The sequence below is a fragment of the Salmo salar genome, chromosome 03 (assembly GCF_965601325.2).
Source record: "Salmo salar chromosome 03, fSalSal1, whole genome shotgun sequence".
In the NCBI taxonomy this organism is placed as follows: Eukaryota; Metazoa; Chordata; class Actinopteri; order Salmoniformes; family Salmonidae; genus Salmo; species Salmo salar.
This window is the reverse complement of record NC_138293.1, coordinates 85567069-85582500: the sequence shown is the minus strand read 5'-3', so window position 1 is coordinate 85582500 and position 15432 is coordinate 85567069. Positions and strand designations below refer to the sequence as shown.

General features: G+C 44.2%; 1 protein-coding gene across 2 annotated transcripts in view; it reads left to right on the top strand.

Annotated features, from left to right (window-relative positions):
- LOC106606482 (cAMP-dependent protein kinase type I-beta regulatory subunit) overlaps positions 1–15432 on the top strand; it is a 236251-nt gene that overhangs the window by 164499 nt on the left and 56320 nt on the right. For both annotated transcript variants that reach the window (XM_045715631.2, XM_045715632.2), the window contains one exon: positions 1249–1370. In XM_045715631.2, coding sequence (XP_045571587.1) covers positions 1249–1370 — 122 coding nt within the window. The remainder of the gene's footprint in view (positions 1–1248; positions 1371–15432) is intronic.

The window sequence follows — 15432 nt, the reverse complement described above, 5'->3', positions numbered from 1 at the left end:
TATTATCTACTTCACTTGCTTTGGCAATGTTAAAATATGTTTCCCATGCTAATAACGCACACACAACAAGCTCTCACAGTCCCACTGCAGAATCAGACACTTGTCCGTAAATGTCAAATTTCAAAGGTTAAGTTTAGGCATTCATTCGGAATGGTTAAGTTGAGGGTTAAGTTTTGGGATAGGTATGGAGCCGCAGCTCACCCACACAACTCACATAACCCACATTGGATAATAATATTGGGGTTGGATTTAAATTTAGTAAATGTGGTTGTCGTTGATGGTTCACTATACTATATATGGCTGAACGTTGCGTTAATGTATTCAGCGCATTTCCAAGTATAAGACCTTTTTCAAGCCAAGACCTGAAAATACCCTCACCTTCTAGAAATATCCACTCTGTTGAATCCCTCCATCAGAGCCCTGTGTAGACTACTACTGAAATGCTACTGTACTGCTACACAGTATACAGACCCTGATGTGGTCATACAGTTTGAATGGTAGCTGTTAGTCCTGTCTCTTTACTTGGAAAATGGGGGAGAGGAGGGAGGATGAGGGAGGGGGAGAGGAGATGGGAGAGGAAGAGGAGGGAGGGAGGAGAGGAGAGGAGGGAGGGAGAGAGGAGGAAGAGGGACGGGGAGAGGAGGAGGGAGGGAGGAGAGGAGGAGGAATGGGAGGGAGAGGAGGGAGGGGGAGAGGAGGAGGAATGGGAGGGAGAGGAGGGAGGGGGGAGAGGAGGAGGAGATGGAAGTGAGGAGGGAGGTAATGTCTCTTGCTGAGTGAGTGGATTAGTGTGAGGTAGGAAGCAGGGGAGCTGCCCCAATTACATATGAGTGTTTAAACAGGAGCCATTATCTACTGTGGCCAGCACAGCGGGGACGCTCACACACACACTTATTCCTCAACACTGCTGCATAGGGACCAGTAGAAATCAGCACTGTCAGTGCCTTCCTATTTCCCCTCTGTCAATAAGCCAATTGGATATTCGCTATACTGAAGTGTAGTCACCTACATTCTAACACTCAGCACCAATCATACTGGACACTCCCACAAAGTGTATTAAAGAGATAATCTAATAGTCAGATCTTTGTGTGATGAAACCTCAACCCATTGACTGACTACAGTACACACTTATGCATTGAGGGCCTGTCTCTCAACATAGGAATGTGTGTGTGTGTGCGCGTGCGTATATGTTCGTATGGCCCAATATTAGTGTTTGTCTCTGTTATTGACCCTCTTGTCCCCCTGCAGAGTCTCTGGACAAGTGGGAGCGTCTGACTGTAGCTGATTCTCTGGAGCCGGTCCAGTTTGAGGACGGGGAGAAGATCGTGGTACAGGGAGACCCCGGAGATGACTTCTTCATCATCACAGAGGTACAGGAGTGTGTGTGTACGCATGTCTTTTTCTGGTCGTCACTAGCTTTCACTGTCACGTCCTGACCATAGTAAGATGTGATTTTCTATGGTAGAGTAGGTCAGGGCGTGACAGGGGGTGTTTTGTGTTTTTCTATGTTTTCTATTTCTATGTTTAAGTTCTAGTTTTTCTATTTCTATGTTGTTGTTTTTTGGGTTGATCTCCAATTGGAGGCAGCTGGTCCTCATTACCTCTGATTGGAGATCATATTTAAGTAGGGGTTTTTCTTCCTGGGTTTTGTGGGTGATTATATTTTGAGTAGTGTTGGTTTCTTTCTGCGTCATGGGTTGTTGTTTTGTAAATTCAGTAATTTATGTTTTGCAAAGTTTCACGGATTTAATAAAATGTAGAACTACAACCACGCTGCACTTTGGTCTGATCCTTTCGACAGCCGTGACATCCACAGCCACAAAGTCATCAATATGGCTAAACCTCACCTATTTCTACAATGTATCTTCTTAAAATTAGATTTGAACCCTAACCTTAACCACACTGCTAACCTTATGCCTAACCTTCAAATTAAAATAAAAACAAAAAGCTCATTTCTGTAGCCAATTTTGACTTTGTGGCTGTAGAATCTGACTTTGTGGCTGTGGAATCTGACTTTGTGGCTGTGGAATCTGACTTTGTGGCTGTGGAATCTGACTTTGTGGCTGTGGAATCTGACTTTGTGGCTGTGGAATCTGACTTTGTGGCTGTGGAATCTGACTTTGGCTGTGGAATATGACTTTGTGGCTGTGGAATATGACTTTGTGGCTGTGGAATATGACTTTGTGGCTGTGGAATATGACTTTGTGGCTGTGGAATATGACTTTGTGGCTGTGGAATCTGACTTTGTGGCTGTGGAATCTGACTTTGTGGCTGTGGAATCTGACTTTGTGGCTGTGGAATCTGACTTTGTGGCTGTGGAATCTGACTTTGTGTCTGTGTCAGTGTTTGTGATGTGTCAGTGTGATGTGCTCTTCGTATATCTGTGGTTACGTGTGTATCAACGTCTATGATGGAAGTCCAGTGTCTTGTTGCTGTATATCAATACTTCCTCTTGCCTGAGGTCGATGACAACTGTGGGCCCAGGTCGAATACGTATCATCAGCTGGGGACCCTGGCAGGGCAATGTATGTGTCATTATCCCGAGACGTAGACGGCGCTTAGTTTGAGATCAAAACTGATTACATCCTTATTGGCTCCAGGAGACAGACGAAGTGGCGTTGTGAGGTTTGTGTGCGTGGTGCATGCGTGTGTGTGTTCTGAGTGAGAGTGTGAATGAGTAAGGGGTTTGGGAGAAGGGGGCTGGTCACACTGCTAGCTTTGTGGTTGTGTGGAGCAGGGCCCCTTAGAGCAGGGCCCCCTACCTGACAGACAGTCAATCAGCCTAACACACTTTTGATTAACTCTATAGTTTACAGGGGGTTCCGCCAGGGTCAAGCCAAGAGGACCAGTGTGTGTGAGGGGGGTCATCTGTCGTTTTTTTGGTCTGTTGTTTTCACCTCCTGTTTCTCATCCTTTCACAACCCTCAGCTCCTGTTTAAACTTGGCTTGCTCTCATTCCTTTCCTCTCTCCCCCTCTCCTTCTCAACTCTCTTTTCCTCTCTCTCTCCCCCTTTCTTTCTCTCTCTACCTCTTAGTCTCTCTCTCTCTACCTCCCTCTCGCTTCCTTACCTCTCTCTCTCTACCCCTCCAAACCTCTCTCTCCATCTCTACCCTTCTCGCTCTACCTCCTCTCTCTCTCTTTTACCCCCTATCCCCCCTTCCCCTCTCTCTTTCTCTCTCAGCCCTAACAATAGCCCCAGTGATTGGTAGCTAGCTAGCATGGAGCTCTGTGAGCCAAGCCCCAGTAAGGCGCAGCTGAGACTGGAGGACTGGAGGGGTATTATCAGGCTGCTGAGTGAAGTATCCCTCCTTTTGGCTCTCTCTCCAGCTGCACCAATGAGCTTGCAGCACTAGAGCCACAGCCCTCCCTCTTTACCTCCGTCGTTCCCTCACTTTCTACATTCCTCTCCCATCCTCTCTAGTCTGGAAAGCAACTGCATTGACTGTACTGTCCTCTCCTCGTTTCTAGATCGACTGTACTGTCCTCTCCTCGTTTCTAGATCGACTGTGCTGTCCTCTCCTCATTTCTAGATCGACTGTGCTGTCCTCTCCTTGTTTCTAGATCGACTGTGCTGTCCTCTCCTCGTTTCTAGATCGACAGTGCTGTCCTCTCCTCGTTTCTAGATCGACTGTGCTGTCCTCTCCTCGTTTCTAGGTTGACTGTACTGTCCTCTCCTTGTTTCTAGATCGACTGTGCTGTCCTCTCCTTGTTTCTAGATCGACTGTGCTGTCCTCTCCTCGTTTCTAGGTTGACTGTACTGTCCTCTCCTCGTTTCTAGGTTGACTGTACTGTCCTCTCCTCGTTTCTAGGTTGACTGTACTGTCCTCTCCTTGTTTCTAGATCGACTGTGCTGTCCTCTCCCTGTTTCTAGATCGACTGTGCTGTCCTCTCCTCGTTTCTAGGTTGACTGTACTGTCCTCTCCTTGTTTCTAGATCGACTGTACTGTCCTCCTTATTTCTAGATCGACTGTGCTGTCCTCTCCTTGTTTCTAGATCGACTGTGCTGTCCTCTCCTTGTTTCTAGATCGACTGTGCTGTCCTCTCCTTGTTTCTAGGTTGACTGTGCTGTCCTCTCCTTGTTTCTAGATCGACTGTTCTGTCCTCTCCTTGTTTCTAGATCGACTGTGCTGTCCTCTCCTTGTTTCTAGATCGACTGTGCTGTCCTCTCCTCATTTCTAGGTTGACTGTACTGTCCTCTCCTTGTTTCTAGATCGACTGTACTGTCCTCCTTGTTTCTAGGTTGACTGTGCTGTCCTCTCCTTGTTTCTAGATCGACTGTGCTGTCCTCTCCTCGTTTCTAGGTTGACTGTACTGTCCTCTCCTCGTTTCTAGGTTGACTGTACTGTCCTCTCCTCGTTTCTAGGTTGACTGTACTGTCCTCTCCTTGTTTCTAGATCGACTGTGCTGTCCTCTCCCTGTTTCTAGATCGACTGTGCTGTCCTCTCCTCGTTTCTAGGTTGACTGTACTGTCCTCTCCTCGTTTCTAGGTTGACTGTACTGTCCTCTCCTTGTTTCTAGATCGACTGTGCTGTCCTCTCCTCGTTTCTAGGTTGACTGTACTGTCCTCTCCTTGTTTCTAGATCGACTGTGCTGTCCTCTCCTCGTTTCTAGGTTGACTGTACTGTCCTCTCCTCGTTTCTAGGTTGACTGTACTGTCCTCTCCTCGTTTCTAGGTTGACTGTACTGTCCTCTCCTTGTTTCTAGATCGACTGTTCTGTCCTCTCCTTGTTTCTAGATCGACTGTGCTGTCCTCTCCTTGTTTCTAGATCGACTGTGCTGTCCTCTCCTCATTTCTAGGTTGACTGTACTGTCCTCTCCTTGTTTCTAGATCGACTGTACTGTCCTCCTTGTTTCTAGATCGACTGTGCTGTCCTCTCCTTGTTTCTAGATCGACTGTGCTGTCCTCTCCTCGTTTCTAGATCGACTGTGCTGTCCTCTCCTTGTTTCTAGATCGACTGTGCTGTCCTCTCCTCGTTTCTAGATCGACTGTGCTGTCCTCTCCTCGTTTCTAGGTTGACTGTGCTGTCCTCTCCTTGTTTCTAGATCGACTGTTCTGTCCTCTCCTTGTTTCTAGATCGACTGTGCTGTCCTCTCCTTGTTTCTAGATCGACTGTGCTGTCCTCTCCTCATTTCTAGGTTGACTGTACTGTCCTCTCCTTGTTTCTAGATCGACTGTACTGTCCTCCTTGTTTCTAGATCGACTGTGCTGTCCTCTCCTTGTTTCAAGATCGACTGTACTGTCCTCTCCTCGTTTCTAGATCGACTGTGCTGTCCTCTCCTCATTTCTAGATCGACTGTGCTGTCCTCTCCTTGTTTCTAGATCGACTGTGCTGTCCTCTCCTCGTTTCTAGATCGACAGTGCTGTCCTCTCCTCGTTTCTAGATCGACTGTGCTGTCCTCTCCTCGTTTCTAGGTTGACTGTACTGTCCTCTCCTTGTTTCTAGATCGACTGTGCTGTCCTCTCCTTGTTTCTAGATCGACTGTGCTGTCCTCTCCTCGTTTCTAGGTTGACTGTACTGTCCTCTCCTCGTTTCTAGGTTGACTGTACTGTCCTCTCCTCGTTTCTAGGTTGACTGTACTGTCCTCTCCTTGTTTCTAGATCGACTGTGCTGTCCTCTCCCTGTTTCTAGATCGACTGTGCTGTCCTCTCCTCGTTTCTAGGTTGACTGTACTGTCCTCTCCTTGTTTCTAGATCGACTGTACTGTCCTCCTTATTTCTAGATCGACTGTGCTGTCCTCTCCTTGTTTCTAGATCGACTGTGCTGTCCTCTCCTTGTTTCTAGGTTGACTGTGCTGTCCTCTCCTTGTTTCTAGATCGACTGTTCTGTCCTCTCCTTGTTTCTAGATCGACTGTGCTGTCCTCTCCTTGTTTCTAGATCGACTGTGCTGTCCTCTCCTCATTTCTAGGTTGACTGTACTGTCCTCTCCTTGTTTCTAGATCGACTGTACTGTCCTCCTTGTTTCTAGGTTGACTGTGCTGTCCTCTCCTTGTTTCTAGATCGACTGTGCTGTCCTCTCCTCGTTTCTAGGTTGACTGTACTGTCCTCTCCTCGTTTCTAGGTTGACTGTGCTGTCCTCTCCTTGTTTCTAGATCGACTGTGCTGTCCTCTCCTCGTTTCTAGGTTGACTGTGCTGTCCTCTCCTCGTTTCTAGGTTGACTGTACTGTCCTCTCCTTGTTTCTAGATCGACTGTGCTGTCCTCTCCCTGTTTCTAGATCGACTGTGCTGTCCTCTCCTCGTTTCTAGGTTGACTGTACTGTCCTCTCCTCGTTTCTAGGTTGACTGTACTGTCCTCTCCTTGTTTCTAGATCGACTGTGCTGTCCTCTCCTCGTTTCTAGGTTGACTGTACTGTCCTCTCCTTGTTTCTAGATCGACTGTGCTGTCCTCTCCTCGTTTCTAGGTTGACTGTACTGTCCTCTCCTCGTTTCTAGGTTGACTGTACTGTCCTCTCCTCGTTTCTAGGTTGACTGTACTGTCCTCTCCTTGTTTCTAGATCGACTGTTCTGTCCTCTCCTTGTTTCTAGATCGACTGTGCTGTCCTCTCCTTGTTTCTAGATCGACTGTGCTGTCCTCTCCTCATTTCTAGGTTGACTGTACTGTCCTCTCCTTGTTTCTAGATCGACTGTACTGTCCTCCTTGTTTCTAGATCGACTGTGCTGTCCTCTCCTTGTTTCTAGATTGACTGTGCTGTCCTCTCCTCGTTTCTAGATTGACTGTGCTGTCCTCTCCTTGTTTCTAGATCGACTGTGCTGTCCTCTCCTCGTTTCTAGATCGACTGTGCTGTCCTCTCCTTGTTTCTAGATCGACTGTGCTGTCCTCTCCTCGTTTCTAGATCGACTGTGCTGTCCTCTCCTCGTTTCTAGGTTGACTGTGCTGTCCTCTCCTTGTTTCTAGATCGACTGTTCTGTCCTCTCCTTGTTTCTAGATCGACTGTACTGTCCTCTCCTTGTTTCTAGATCGACTGTGCTGTCCTCTCCTCATTTCTAGGTTGACTGTACTGTCCTCTCCTTGTTTCTAGATCGACTGTACTGTCCTCCTTGTTTCTAGATCGACTGTGCTGTCCTCTCCTTGTTTCAAGATCGACTGTGCTGTCCTCTCCTCGTTTCTAGATTGACTGTGCTGTCCTCTCCTTGTTTCTAGATCGACTGTGCTGTCCTCTCCTTGTTTCTAGATCGACTGTGCTGTCCTCTCCTCGTTTCTAGATCGACTGTGCTGTCCTCTCCTCGTTTCTAGATCGACTGTGCTGTCCTCTCCTCGTTTCTAGATCGACTGTGCTGTCCTCTCCTCATTTCTAGATCGACTGTGCTGTCCTCTCCTTGTTTCTAGATCGACTGTGCTGTCCTCTCCTCGTTTCTAGGTTGACTGTGCTGTCCTCTCCTTGTTTCTAGATTGACTGTGCTGTCCTCTCCTCGTTTCTAGATTGACTGTGCTGTCCTCACCTTGTCTCTAGATTGACTGTGCTGTCCCCCTCATAGTTTCTAGATTCCATTACAGGTCAGGTGATGTGAGAGAGAGAAAAGAGGCAGGTCACATACTACAGAGTCTAGACTTCCAGTTGTAGGCTAAGGCCCTGACCATAGGCATAGTAGAGACAGGCTGGAGAGGAGATACATACATAGAGAGCAGAAAGCACAGAGAGAGATGAACCAAAAAGGAAAGAGACTGTTTTTGGAGAGAGCGAGAGAGAGAGAGATAGAGAGAGAGAGAGTGCTTGTCTGACTCTGGACCTCCCCTCCAGCAGGCCCTCAGCCCAGTCAGTCCATTCCTCTGTCCCCCTGGGTATTCTCTGGTCCCTATGTGTCTCTGACAGATCAGGACCCCACTGAGAACATGGCCCTTTTTAAACGGGAACAGGCATCTGGTGTCATTTCTAAAGCCCCAGGAAAAGAATAGGGGAAATTTCCCATTGAAATCCGAAAAAAACAGTATTTCTCACTGGTTTAATTTCAGATGGTCTTCCAGGCCTCCTGTCTTTTATATCATCTGTCTGAGTCACTCTTTCATTCCTTTCTCATGGGTGAGAGCATGGGTATCCCATGCCAGGGTGTCCGCGGGTCGTTAAAGAGTCTTAAAAAGTATTCAATTCATTTATCTAATTTAAAGGCCTTAATAAGTCTTAAAATGTCTTAAATTAAGTTTGAAAAGGTTTCAGTTAGATTATAAAAAATTATGAATATTTTAAATTTCGGTTTCAATATTTATTTTTTAACTTTAAATGCGTTATGCGCTATGTGGGTTGTAATGCTGTAACAACACAGAATAAAACTATTCATAAAAGTCCAATGAAGATAGTGACTGCCCATTATCACTTATTAACCACCATTTATTCACATTACTTTAAAATATTTCAGTTGTCTATATTACATTTGTTTATTTGATGACTTTATTATTTCATTCCAAGACATCATCTCATGTCTATAGAGCTGCTGCCAATGCTGACTGACAACAATCACTATTTCAGTAGTTCAAAGTAAATCAGGCATACTTTATGACTGCTGAATACCAACTATCAATCACTTAGATCATGTATTTTCAGGTAGACATACCTCTCGAAGCAACTGCTCTCTATGTTTCCCCTCTTGATCATGAATTTTTATGTCTCTTATGTAGCAGGCGTAAAAGAAACAGTCCGGACAAGTAGTCACACAATGGATTATGGTAATTACCACGTTTTCTGCACTAAACTATGTAGAACATTGGCCTGTTGGAAACTACAACTCCCTACAACATCACACAGTTCAGGCTGGATCTGATTTATCTCTAGAGAAACTACAACTCCCTACAACATCACACAGTTCGGGCATGATCTGATTTATCTCTAGAGAATTGTATTTATTTATTTTTATTTAACTTTGCAAGTCAGTTAAGAACAAATTCTTAGTTACAATGACAGCCTAGGAACAGTGCCTTGTTCAGGGGAAGAACAACAGATTTTTACCTTGATCTAGCAACCGTTCGGTTACTGGCCCAACGCTCTAACCACTAGGCTACCTGCCGCCCCAAAGAGAAACTGCAGGTCAATGTGCACATTGACCTAACAGAAAAAAAAACTATCTGAAATGGAAATCAAATAATTGAACCAATGTCAGTCAGAGACATTTTGGTTAGTTTCTCAGAACTAGTATTTGAGATGCTCCAGCAGAATGGAGCAGTGAATACATCAAGTAGCCTATATAGGCCTGTACTGTTAGATCAATTGCATGGCTATCTAGCAGTAAATATCATATTTACAGTTATCAATCTAGCTAATGTGTTTTGAGTTCCCACTTCCTGCTGAATGATGTAGCACAGGCATAGCACACAAAACATAGAAGGCAAATTCATCTCTAAAGAGCCAAACACATTATTCTGGATCCTATTTTGACATGGTGCAAATCAAAATATCCATAATGCATTTCCTGAATATATTAGATGAAATAGCTAACTTATTTCATGTCTTACTTGGCACTGGAAAAAGACAGTGTAGAGCCCTCCTGCTTAGCTACCTTGCTTCAAAGTATAGCCATTTGATACCTGATTCACTGAATGAAGGAATTATTTGATTAGACTATTTGGTTGTAGGCTAATGTTCTGATGTCATAGTATAACACCTCCAGGAGAGCTACTGGGTGTGGAGACGTTTGTTCCAGCCCTACTCTAACATCCATACCACTGTGAAAGAATGCCTTGAAGTAAAATACACAGCACTGTTACTGTATAAAACACATGTGGTCAACTCTCCATCTGAAGAGCTAGGCCACTGGGTGTGCAGGCATTTCATCCAGCCCTGCTCAAGCACACCTGAGTCAGCTTAACAAGGTTCTGTTGTTGCCTGTTGAGCAGTTGATTGGTATGGTATTGAGCATCATTACACTAAGCTGGTGTTAGTATCGTAGCCAAAATTCTGATTACAGAGTTTGTGATCTAGCTATTGATTAGTCCATTGGGGTTGCCTTTTTATTTTATTTATTTTTATTTCACCTTTATTTAACCAGGTAGGCTAGTTGAGAACAAGTTCTCATTTGTAACTGCGACCTGGCCAAGATAAATCAAAGCAGTTCGACACATACAACAACACAGAGTTACACATGGAGTAAAACAAACATACAACCAATAATACAGTAGAAAAATCTATAAACAGTGAGTGCAAATGAGGTAGGATAAGAGAGGTAAGGCAATAAATAGGCCATGGTGGCAAAGTAATTACAATATAGCAATTAAACACTGGAATGGTAGATGTGCAGAAGATGAATGTGCAAGTAGAGACACTGGGGTGCAAAGGAGCAAGATAAATAAATAAATAATACAGTATGGGGATGAGGTAGATTGGATGGGCTATTTACAGATGAGCTATGTACAGGTGCAGTTAATATGGGCAACCCCATGCTTCAGACATCTATAGCATAGCCACTTTGCTACTACAATGGTAAGGCTATAGGATTATACTTATTGATAAAATAGCACACCTGCCTAATATGAGCTAGGCTATAGCCTTTGGTGAAAGAGCCAACCCTAAAAATACTACTTTTAACCAACATGGGCTCATTTCTGGAGAGGAATATTGGCAGGTGTGTGGTGCTCACAGACCTCAAAATTGGTATTAAATTGAATTCCAATTGGCATTAAAAAGTCTTAAATACCTGATACCTGCATGTTTTACAATCAATATCTTTCTGTATTATAGTACTGTTCTGTATATTAATCCCTCCCTCCTTCTTTTTTGATCTCTCTCTCTCTCTCTCTCTCTCTCTCTCTCTCTCTCCTCCCCTCTCTCTCTCTCTCTCTCTCTCTCTCTCGTCATCAGTATCTCTATATATTTTATATTTATCCATCACTCTCTTCTTCTTCTCTCTCTTTCTCTCGCTCTCACTCTCGCTCTCACTCCCTCTCCCTCTCTTGCTCCCTCCCTGGAGGCTGGCTCTCCTGACCCTATGTGAAACTCAGCAGAGCCACATTCCACCAGACAACCGCCCTGCTCTGGGAAAGTCAGACCCAGCCACAGAAAGAGGGAGAGAGAGAGAGAGGGGGAGAGAGGGAGAGGAAAGGAGGGATGAGCTAAGGAGCAAGAGGGAGAGATGGAAGGCAGAGGAGAGGCTGAGGGGTTGGGGGGTATACCACATCATATCTTGACGTTGTTGTTGCAACCTATCATTTGTCATACTTTCATCTCATCCCTTAGTTTTTTCTCACCGATGCTTAGGTAAGCCCTGACAACTATCCCTTCTTCATTTGAAAAAGTCCTCTAATCCTTCTCTCTCTCCCCCTCTTTCTCTACCTCCTTCCCTCTCTCTCTCTCTCTCTCTCTCTCTCTCTCTCTCTCTCTCTTGCTCTTCCTCCCTTTCCCTTCTTCTCTTTCTCTCTCTTTCTGTGGTCTCGCTCTCTGCCAAAAGACAAACCCCCAATCACTAATTAAATGGTGCGTATGAGGGATTAAAAAACATGTGGGATAAAGACATCACTTTCTTTTCACGCACCCCAAAGGAGAGGAGAGAGGGAATAGGGCCTTAATGAAAAGTGGCGTGTTTACATTTCTTCTCACACTGTACAAACCAGCCTATACACAGACTGTCAGGCGGTGGCCGTGAAGAAGACTACGCCCCACAAAAGGATAGGAGGGGTATAGACGCCTCTCACTGTTCAGGAGGCGATGCCGCTGACACACACACAGATCACACAAACTCGTAGCCAGTATGGGTTTTAGTGAGGTGGGGTGGAGGGGCTTGGTAAAAACAGAACAATTATATTTGGAGAACAGAAAAAATTACCCCAGCCATTATCGCTTCATTCACCTCAGTAACAAACACATACTGTGAGGGAAAAAAGTATTTGATCCCCTGCTGATTTTGTACGTTTGCCCACTGACAAAGAAATGATCAGTCTATCATTTTAATGGTAGGTTTATTTGAACAGTGAGAGACAGAATAACAACAACAAAATCCAGAAAAACGCATGTCAAAAATGTTATACATTTATTTGAATTTTAATGAGGGAAATAAGTATTTGACCCCCTCTCAATCGGAAAGATTTCTGGCTCCCAGGTGTCTTTTATACAGGTAACGAGCTGAGATTAGGAGCACACTCTTAAATCTCTAATCTCAGTTTGTTACCTGTGTAAAAGACACCTGTCCACAGAAGCAATCAATCAATCAGATTCCAAACTCTCCACCATGGCCAAGATCAAAGAGCTCTCCAAGGATGTCAGGGACAAGATTGTAGACCTACACAAGGCTGGAATGGGCTACAAGACCATCGCCAAGCAGCTTGGTGAGAAGGTGACAACAGTTGGTGCAATTATTCTCAAATGGAAGAAACACAAAAGAACTGTCAGTCTCCCTCGGCCTGGGGCTCCATGCAAGATCTCACCTCGTGGAGTTGCAATGATCATGAGAACGGTGAGGAATCAGCCCAGAACTACACGGGAGGATCTTGTCAATGATCTCAAGGCAGCTGGGACCATAGTCACCAAGAAAATAATTGGTAACACACTATACCATGAAGGACTGAAATCCTGCAGCGCCCACAAGGTCCCCCTGCTCAAGAAAGCACATATACATGCCCGTCTGAAGTTTGCCAATGAACATCTGAATGATTCAGAGGACAACTGGGTGAAAGTGTTGTGGTCAGATGAGACCAAAATGGAGGTCTTTGGCATCAACTCAACTTGCCGTGTTTGGAGGAGGAGGAATGCTGCCTATGACCCCAAGACACCATCTCCACCGTCAAACATAGAGGTGGAAACATGCTTTGGGGGTGTTTTTCTGCTAAGGGGTCAGGACAACTTCACTGCATCAAAGGGACGATGGACGGGGCCATGTACCGTCAAATCTTGGGTGAGAACCTCCTTCCCTCAGCCAGGGCATTGAAAATGGGTCGTGGATGGGTATTCCAGCATGACAATGACCCAAAACACACGGCCAAGGCAACAAAGGAGTGGCTCAAGAAGAAGCCCATTAAGGTCCTGGAGTGGCCTAGCCAGTCTCCAGTCCTTAATCCCATAGAAAATCTGTGGAGGGAGCTGAAGGTTTGAGTTGCCAAACGTCAGCCTCGAAACCTTAATGACTTGGAGAAGATCTGCAAAGAGGAGTGGAACAAAATCCCTCCTGAGATGTGTGCAAACCTGGTGGCCAACTACAAGAAACGTTTGACCTCTGTGATTGCCAACAAGGGTTTTGCCACCAAATACTAAGTCATATTTTGCAGAGGGGTCAAATACTTATTTCCCTCATTAAAATGCAAATCATTTTATAACATTTTGACATGCGTTTTTCTGGATTTTGTTGTTGTTATTCTGTCTCTCACTGTTCAAATAAACCTACCATTAAAATTATAGACTGATCATTTCTTTGTCAGTGGTCAAACGTACAAAATCAGCAGGGGATCAAATACTTTTTTCCCTCACTGTATCCTATTAGCTATACAATTAGCCGCTACACATTAACAAAAAAATATAATTTAATACGGGATCTGATCTGTTAGCAGAAATTATATTTCATTAAATGGAGTCAGATGAACTTATATCATATTTTTGTTTCTGAGTGCAGCTTGAAGGAAGTTTGCTAACTAGCGTTAGCGCAATGGTTGGGAGTCTATGGTAACTGCTAGCATGCTAGTAGATACCATAGACTTCCAGTCATTGCACTAATGCTTGTTAGCATAGAGTACCACAGTATGAGTCATAATACCCATTAAACCTAACGGTCAAACAGGGAAATGGTTCCAATCGTTTTTCCACCATTCCCATAGGGGATTTTAGAGACAGTTAAAATAATGTCTGTTACATGTAGGCTTACCCTGGTGTGACAGTTTGATTACCTTGTAAATCTTTCCCTGACAAGGTGACTTATCAATATATTCGCCTTTATAAACTCCCAATAAATGAAATGCTAATTAGCTGCTAATGATTGGAACCATTTCCCTGTTTGACCGCTAGGTTTTATGGGTATTATGACACCTCCACTGTGGGCTGGCAAAACTACCTCTAACTTCCTTCATACTGGATTCATACTGGAGGCGTAAACTGGTATCCATGAGTTCATCTGACTCTGGGGAAGTAGATAAAGCACCTCATTGCCAAAATCCCGAAGTAACCCTTCAACAAAAGTTAAACAAATAAGTTTGCTTTACAGAACCTTTTTTTGTTGCAGTTTTACAGCAAATTTCCTGCAATTTTACAGAATTTGCCATTGGTTGGGGACAATTTTTTTGCAGTTTTAAAGCTAATTTCTTGCAATTCTACACATTTTGCCATTATGTCATGTTAATATGATATCTGAATGAGAGTGACTAACAAAATCAACGTGGGCCCCCTAGAGGTCAGTGCCCCTGGGCACGTGCCCGGTCGGTAATTCGGCCACGATTACTACAAGTTTAGATAGCTGGCTAGACTAACTAGACTAATTTACCAATCTAATAAAGGTAGACTCAGAGAAATGACATTGCCACGAGCAGCACTGCAGATATTGAGATGAGCGAGATGCAAGACACCACAGTATCTGCACATTTGCACTGATTCGCTTCACACTGTTCACAGCGTGGTAGCCAACGGACCAAAACAGCTGAGAAGTTGAGCCTCAAGCTTCAACACTCTCAGTTGTTGCAGAAATTGACCCAGTATTCTGTTTACTTTCTGCTTCTACATCATATCACTGAGTCTACCTTTAACTGACACGGGCTAATTGAGTGACTGTCAGTGAGTGACATATAACAAGAGGAAAGCTGCTGATGCACAACCAAGTTTTAAAATGGAACCTTGTGTATTCTACTATTCTAACTCTCAACAGTAAGTTGAGACCCGACTGAGTTCCCCAAAATATTTGTTTTCTGAGGTCCGAACCTTGGTGTCCTCATACTGTATGTATCTACTGTACCTCATCCCCATATTGTTTTATTTACTTTTCTGCTCTTTTGCGCACCAGTATCTCTACTTGCACATCATCATCTGCTCATTTATCACTCCAGTGTTAATCTGCTAAATTGTAATTACTTCGCTACTATGGCCTATTTACTGCCTTACCTCCTCACACCATTTGTACACACTGTATATAGACTTAATTTTTTTCTATTGTGTTATTGACTGTACACTTGTTTATTCCATGTGTAACTCTGTGTTGTTGTTTTTGTCGCACTGCTTTGCTTTATCTTGGCCAGGTTGCAGTTGTAAATGAGAACTTGTTCTCAACTAGCCTACCTGGTTAAATAAAGGTGAAATAAAAATAAATAAAAAAATACTCATCCTCTCCTCTTCCTGTTGGCCAGGGGTTCAGTAAATGATGACATCCCCATGTTTATTGAAGACATACTGTACTGTTTCTAGGGAGCTCAGCTCATAGTTAATACTGTTCTGTATCTAGGGAGCTCAGCTCATAGTTAATACTGTTCTGTATCTAGGGAGCTCAGCTCATAGTTAATACTGTACTGTATCTAGAGAGCTCAGCTCATAGTTAATACTGTA